Below are 6462 nucleotides of genomic sequence, written 5' to 3' on the forward strand. Positions count from 1 at the left end.
CATATTTTGAATTGATTTTTATAATATATTATGGCATCATTATTTTTAAAACTTTTTTACTCAAAAACACTGATAACAACCTGTATTCGATGTTTCAATTTCAAAAATGATCACTTTTGATGAGAAAAAAACTAAATTATTGCACTTCAAAAATCCAAGGATAATTTTTTTCCTCCTTCTTCCGAAAAAAGGAAATATTTCTTAACTTTGCCACTGTGTAATTAGAAAACTAAACAAGGTATGACTTTAAAATTTTCGGTACTGATGTAGAATTTAGTGTTCTATAATAGTTTAAAAACATTTATGCCAAAAGACGAATTTTATTTTTTAATTAATCTCCGTGTTGTGTGATTTCACCCCTCTGTGCGACGGCAGGATTTTATTGCGGCCCTTTATGAAATGTCATAAAATATGCCTAGCCAGGACTTCAAGCTTCTTATGTACTTGCACCTTAAGTTCAAATTGTTCTTTATGAAAAATTGACATAAGCCATTGTTAATTATTTTTTACTCAAAATTTATTAACATTTCGAAAACACATAAAGAATTGACTTTTTGTCACATTAAGTTTCATTTGACATTCCCAATTTACTGCATTTGTCTTTATTATTTTTGGTCGTATCGGACAATTATTTTGTCATAGTTTCATTCAAGTATAGTATATCTTCATATGTATGAAATAAAGCCATTCAAAAGAAAATTCCCCCACATTTCATTCAATAAAATAAAAAGATAGCAAAAGTTTTCATTTTCAAACGATTTTTGTATTTTGTTCTTTTTTGTTTGTTTTGTAAATAAATTATTTCAATATTAAAACTAAAAAACATTTCATTTATGTGTGTTTGTATGTCGTATAAAAATATGTATATAAAAAATAGATTACCAAATAATTGGTATTTTTTTATTTATATTTCTTATAACTACTTTATAGATATACTTATGTAAATATTTTTTTTTAAAAAATTCATTTTATAAAAAATAGTTTTTTGTCCTCCACTTAAATTCTAAAAAGAAAAAAAAAACTAAACATTGTCTTCCATTTGTTTTGCTTGAAATTAAAATTAAAAAAAAAAAAATATTCATACATTTTTTACAAAAAATTATACATGAAAAGAAAGACAAAATATAATAATTATATAATACATTTGTACAGGCACTCTCTAAAAATTAATTCTTTAATAAATGCAGTTTTCAAGAAAGGAATTTGTTTGTTTGTTGTTTTTGTTTTATACAAGAGGCTGACTAGAGATTTTAATAGAAAAAAAGAAAATAAAAAGTTAGGCTCTGCCTTTTTTTAAGGAGTAAGCAAACAAAAAATACTATAAAAAACACCAGGTTTATATAGAAGGATGTTGTAGGTTTGATCAGCACATGTATAAGAGAGGAAGTTGAGTTGCAGTTGGTTATTTTCAGGAAAGTGCGTTTTTTTAGGAACTAATTTTTGGTGGTTCTTTTATTTTTCTGTTTTGTTGTATGGCAAACGAGATGGGTATTCGAGATAGTTGCTAGTGTGGTGGTTAATGATCACCATAGGTTGGATAAGCCACGAGATCATTGCTGCTAGATTGGCTGCCGCTGGTGTTGCTGGCCGACGAGGATCCTTGGCAACCGCCCTCGGAGTGCTTGGTCAGCAGCGACATGCGGCTAAAGGTTTTCGAACAATTACTGCAGGAATATTTCTTGATGTCGGAATGTGTCTGTAGATGGGCCCTCAGGTTGGAGCGATCAGCAAAAGCACGATGACAATGTTGGCAACTGAATGGTTTCTCACCGGTGTGGGTGCGTATGTGTCCCTGCAACAGCCATGGTCGCGAAAATGCCTTGCCACAGATGTTGCACTTGCAGGGCAGGGTGTGGGTGCGAATGTGCATTTTCAAGGCGCCCAAGGACACGTAGGTTTTGTCACAATCCTTGCAACTGAAAGATTTCTTGACTTGATTCCCCTCAGCCGCTGGACAATGGAACTGTTGATGCTTCGTCAGTCCCGAAAAGGTGGAATAAGATTTTTGACAATCGGGACATTGGTAGCGTGGTGGACCACTCTTTTCTTTTTTCACTGGTGTTGAGGTGGCTGTGGGTGGATGTGTGGCACTTGATGATGTCTTGCAGGATGAGGCATTCGACGAGCTATCAATGTTTTCACTTTTAATGTAAATCGATGATGATGCGGATTTGAGGGGTGATGTTTTGGCACTGTTTTGTTGAGGTTTGAGGGACAAATCTTCCGGCACAGGCGAGGCTAGAGATTCGGGTGTCAATGATCTCATTGAATAATAGGAAGATTCAGAGTAGGCTGGTGAGATGGGTGCATGATGGGGGGCATAACCCAATGCATAGGAGGCTGGTGTTTGATGGTGACCATGATAGGCTGGCAAAGGATAAGGCATAAAACGATGCTGACCATGATGATGTTGATGGGAGGCTGGAGAGCTGGGCATTTGTCTGACACCAATGGGTCGGTGAATGACATCGGTGCGCATGGGTGGTGAAACGGAGCTGGAACGTCCGGACAAATAATGATGTGGTGGTGGAGGCGAGAGAGAACCTATTGAATCTGAGGGCGAACTGGGAGACAGTAGCTCTCCACGAAGTGGGGAAATTTGTTGAGCCAAATGGGGATTGTTGATGGTGCGATAGAATTCAGCCGTATACGGAGACATGTGGAAATTCCATGGCTGTATGCCATATTTGGGATATGTGGGAGTTGGCACAACAACGGAGGCAGCTGCCGCTGAAGCGGCTGCTACAGCAGCTGCAGCCGCCAAAGCTGCCGCCTGGGTGGTATTTGCATCGGCACCATGATTATCCTCAATTTCCACACAGTCAATCATTTCATCATCCTCCTCCCCGCACATACTGTCATCATCGGTGTGATCGACATCGACACCTTCATCTTCACAACAATCGCTGACATTGATCATCTCATCCTCCTCGTCTTCGGCCAACGATGAGGCGATCTGTTTGCTGCTGGATTCCTTTTTCAAACTCAAATTCTCTGGCTCATCGTCATTATCCAATTTAATCATTTTCTTGGGGTTATCCATGGCGGCCGATGTATCCTCTTCATTATCATCGAAATGATAATGAACTGGTCGTTTTTTCAAAGGACACTTGCTGTAATTTTTTTCCACTATCATATCCTCAATGTTGTGCATTTTGATTGTTTTTTCTTTCTTTATTTTTAGTTAAATATTTTCACAATTGTTTCTTGTTTTTTAATGTTTGTTGTGATTATTTTTGTTCTGTTCTGTTTTTATTTTCCGATCATGTTTTCCGGCTTTTTACGAAATTCTTTAGGTCAGTAGTAACACAAAAACCGAATTTCAAAATTAAAAAAGAAATCAGAATAATGAATGAAAATGTTTTTGTTATTCCGTTTTTATTTTTTTTTAGAACACAAGCGAATGCGATGCGAACTCAAGCAAAGGCAACGAAGAACTGTGCTGGAGCATCACTCTGGGCGAGTTTATATAGGCCGAGGAGTTTTCAACCACAACTCAGCAACTTCAAGAGGGGGAGAGAAACCAATCATGAGAGTCAATGTTACACTCTTTCTCTCACGTGCTCTCTGTGAATGAGTATCACCTGCCGTTTATTATTTGAAACTCTCTTACCATGCCTTGTCTGCCTATTTCCTTCCTTGGCACACAAAACATTCATACGCACACACACCGAAGAAGAAAACAAACAACAACAATGATTGTGGTGGTGGTATTACTAACAAACACACACACTCGGCCTATGTGCTTTGCAACCACCAATCGTTGGCCCGTTCGCTATGAACCGCTATGCCGTGCCAGAAACCTGTTTGAATGACTGTTGTGTTCGCCAACCACTAGCCAGCCAGCCAGATAGCCGCACATGTTGTTTGAATTAACGCGTGCCGTTATTATTGTCTGGCTGTGGAATGAACCAATGGCAGCTGATACCCATACCAATACAAGGTGTGTGTGATATATAAGAAATCTCATTACCAACAAATCTGTTACTCTCTAGCGCTCTCTGTTTTTCTTCAAGAAAATCCCGCTCTCAATCTCTGAATGCTCTCCATAAAAGAGTAAAATTTAGTTTGGCTCTCCCAAAATCACCTGAATTTGGAAAAAAGAGCAACATTACTCCGTTACTTTTGTTGTTGTATTGTCGATCTCAAGAACCTTACGGCACTGGGACCACGGTTGCCACTCAAAATTTTTTTTCGGGACCAAAATTCATCAAAAAAAGGACCAAACCAAACAAAAAAGGACCAATTTGTTTGCATTTTTTTCGCATATCCTCAATGCTTACAATATTATTTAACAAAACATTTATTTAACACAAAAAGTAAAAATGAAGTGTAAAGATTTCTAAACATTAACAAAAAGTGCTTCAATTCAATTTGCACATAAATACATAAAACAAATTAATAGAACAGTGTGGCTTGTTTGTTCGGGATACCGTAGTATTTTGTTGTTGCAAAATGGTCTGGCTTTATCCCTTTATTGTTGTTTTTATAAAAACTACGTTTGTTTATTAGTGGAGAACGATGGTAATGTTTACCAGGGGGTAAGGCAGGGAATACCTAGGTTTCGGAAAGAGCCACCAATCCTCATCAGTTCCCTTGTTTTTGTCTGGGATATTCTCCCCAGAAGTTATTTTAAAAACAAGTAAGCAAAGGCTATAGTCGCGCGGGGCCGACCATGTGATACCCTACAACACTACAAAATGTAAGAAGCCCCTTTATGTCCAAATCCATTTTGGATTTCCATCAGGGACATTTGTCCAATATTTACGCACTCCGTCGTGCTGTTAGTCTTTGTGGTCCATTTTACAGCTAAATGTAATCCAATGGTCATACAAAATGCTAGAATTCTTCCCAGTCCTTAACTCTCTTCTCAGGCGTGTCGATTGGCTTCAATTGTGTGATCAGGATTTTTTTCCGTTTTTGGTTAATTTCAACTCTTAAATATATTGCAGACATCTTTGAAAACAATAGGCCTAGTTCTTCTGTGCCCTACCGTTTTCGTGAGGATCGGACGATAATTGCAGACTGTATATAATAATCCCAACCTGTGTTGTAATGTGAAAAAATAATACAAAATATACACTTCAATACTAAGTCAAATTGAAAATATCGCATGCGATAAAATAAATGAAAAAATAAAAAAAATGTCACAAAATACTAAATAATCTATATTAACACCATTATAGACATCTTTTTATGCGTTTTTTTTTTAGATGTTATTCTTTAATGCCAAGAGGCCATTCTGAATTGACAAAATTTGTCGAAATCTGTCCAGCAATTCTTGAGATATAAGCATTCTAGCTAACATCCCCTTCTTTTGTATATATACATTGTATATATTTCGTTATATATATCCGATATATTTACTATCGGCATCTACGTAACGGTCAAAATTAACCTGTTCGTCTATTTGTGATTTCGCCGGGATTAAAAATATTCGCAGTTTAATGGAAAATATGACTTTTATTTTACCCAAATGTTATGGTTTATTCCACCCCCTAAATATTATCCGATGACCATCAAAATTGGAAGGCTTCTGCCCAGCCCTAAGCTCTAGCCCCATGCTAACTTTCGCGTCGATTGGTCCATAATTGTGACCTGTAGAGCACCTGCAAAAACAGGAAATTTTTCAGTTTTTGGTCCATTTCAACCCCTAAATATTATGCGATCATCTCCAAAAGAAATAGGGTTCTATTCTGACCTTAACCCCACCTCCATTTTCAATTTCGTGATGATCGGGCCATAATTGCGACCTGTAGAGTGATTACAAATTAACATGGACAGACGGACAGACGGACGGACGGACATACATAGCTAGATCGGCTCAGCTTGGCGAGATAGGAAGAGCCATATATACTTTCCTATGTGGGAAGCCAATATTTCGTGGTGTTACATAATTTTTGGCCCAATCAAACTTATAATACCCCCAACACATAGTGTTGTAGGGTATAATAACTTCTATGACAAAAAACATTTTTTTACCCAAGTGACGGGATCGTAAGCTCAATAGAAGAGGAACAAATTAACATAAAATTTATACAGATATATTGATATAAATGTATATAATAAAATATAATAAAAATAATATAATATGATGGTGATTCTATTCTAAGCCCAGCCTATGTGTTTTACTGACCAAACATAATGAGGCTCTGATTTTTGCGCACAAAGTTCTTTGGACAGCATTATATTATTGATTGAACTGAACTCTAATTTATTCCTTAATTTGGTTTTGATAAGAGAAAGTTCAAAAAATTTACGTTCTGCTGCCGCCAAACTATGTGGAAGGCTCATTAAATCATATACAAAATCAGTCAATTCTTGAAAACATTTCTCATCCATACCGTTTTTATATAAACTAACTTTTTCCCAAAATACGCAAACGTCCATATCAGGTTTAAGATTACTGTTTAAAAGTCTTAAGAGTTTCCATTGTGTTAAAATAATATCTATATCACATTT

At 36.5% G+C, this 6462-nt stretch overlaps 1 protein-coding gene across 1 annotated transcript; it reads right to left on the reverse strand.

Moving 5' to 3' along the window:
• Positions 1-835: 835 nt before the first annotated feature.
• LOC101894292 (protein escargot) lies at positions 836-3445 on the reverse strand. Its single transcript, XM_005190242.4, has one exon. It carries the CDS (start codon positions 3152-3154, stop codon positions 1517-1519), a length of 1638 nt encoding a protein of 545 aa, XP_005190299.1. The 5' UTR covers positions 3155-3445; the 3' UTR covers positions 836-1516.
• Between the last annotated feature and the right edge of the window lie 3017 nt (positions 3446-6462).

This window comes from Musca domestica, unplaced genomic scaffold, assembly GCF_030504385.1.
Source record: "Musca domestica strain aabys unplaced genomic scaffold, Musca_domestica.polishedcontigs.V.1.1 3, whole genome shotgun sequence".
NCBI classification, from domain to species: domain Eukaryota; kingdom Metazoa; phylum Arthropoda; class Insecta; order Diptera; family Muscidae; genus Musca; species Musca domestica.

Excerpts from the sequence above, each read along its gene's own strand:
- LOC101894292 (XM_005190242.4), bottom strand. The coding sequence starts at position 3,154 with ATGCACAACATTGAGGATATGATAGTGGAAAAAAATTACAGCAAGTGT.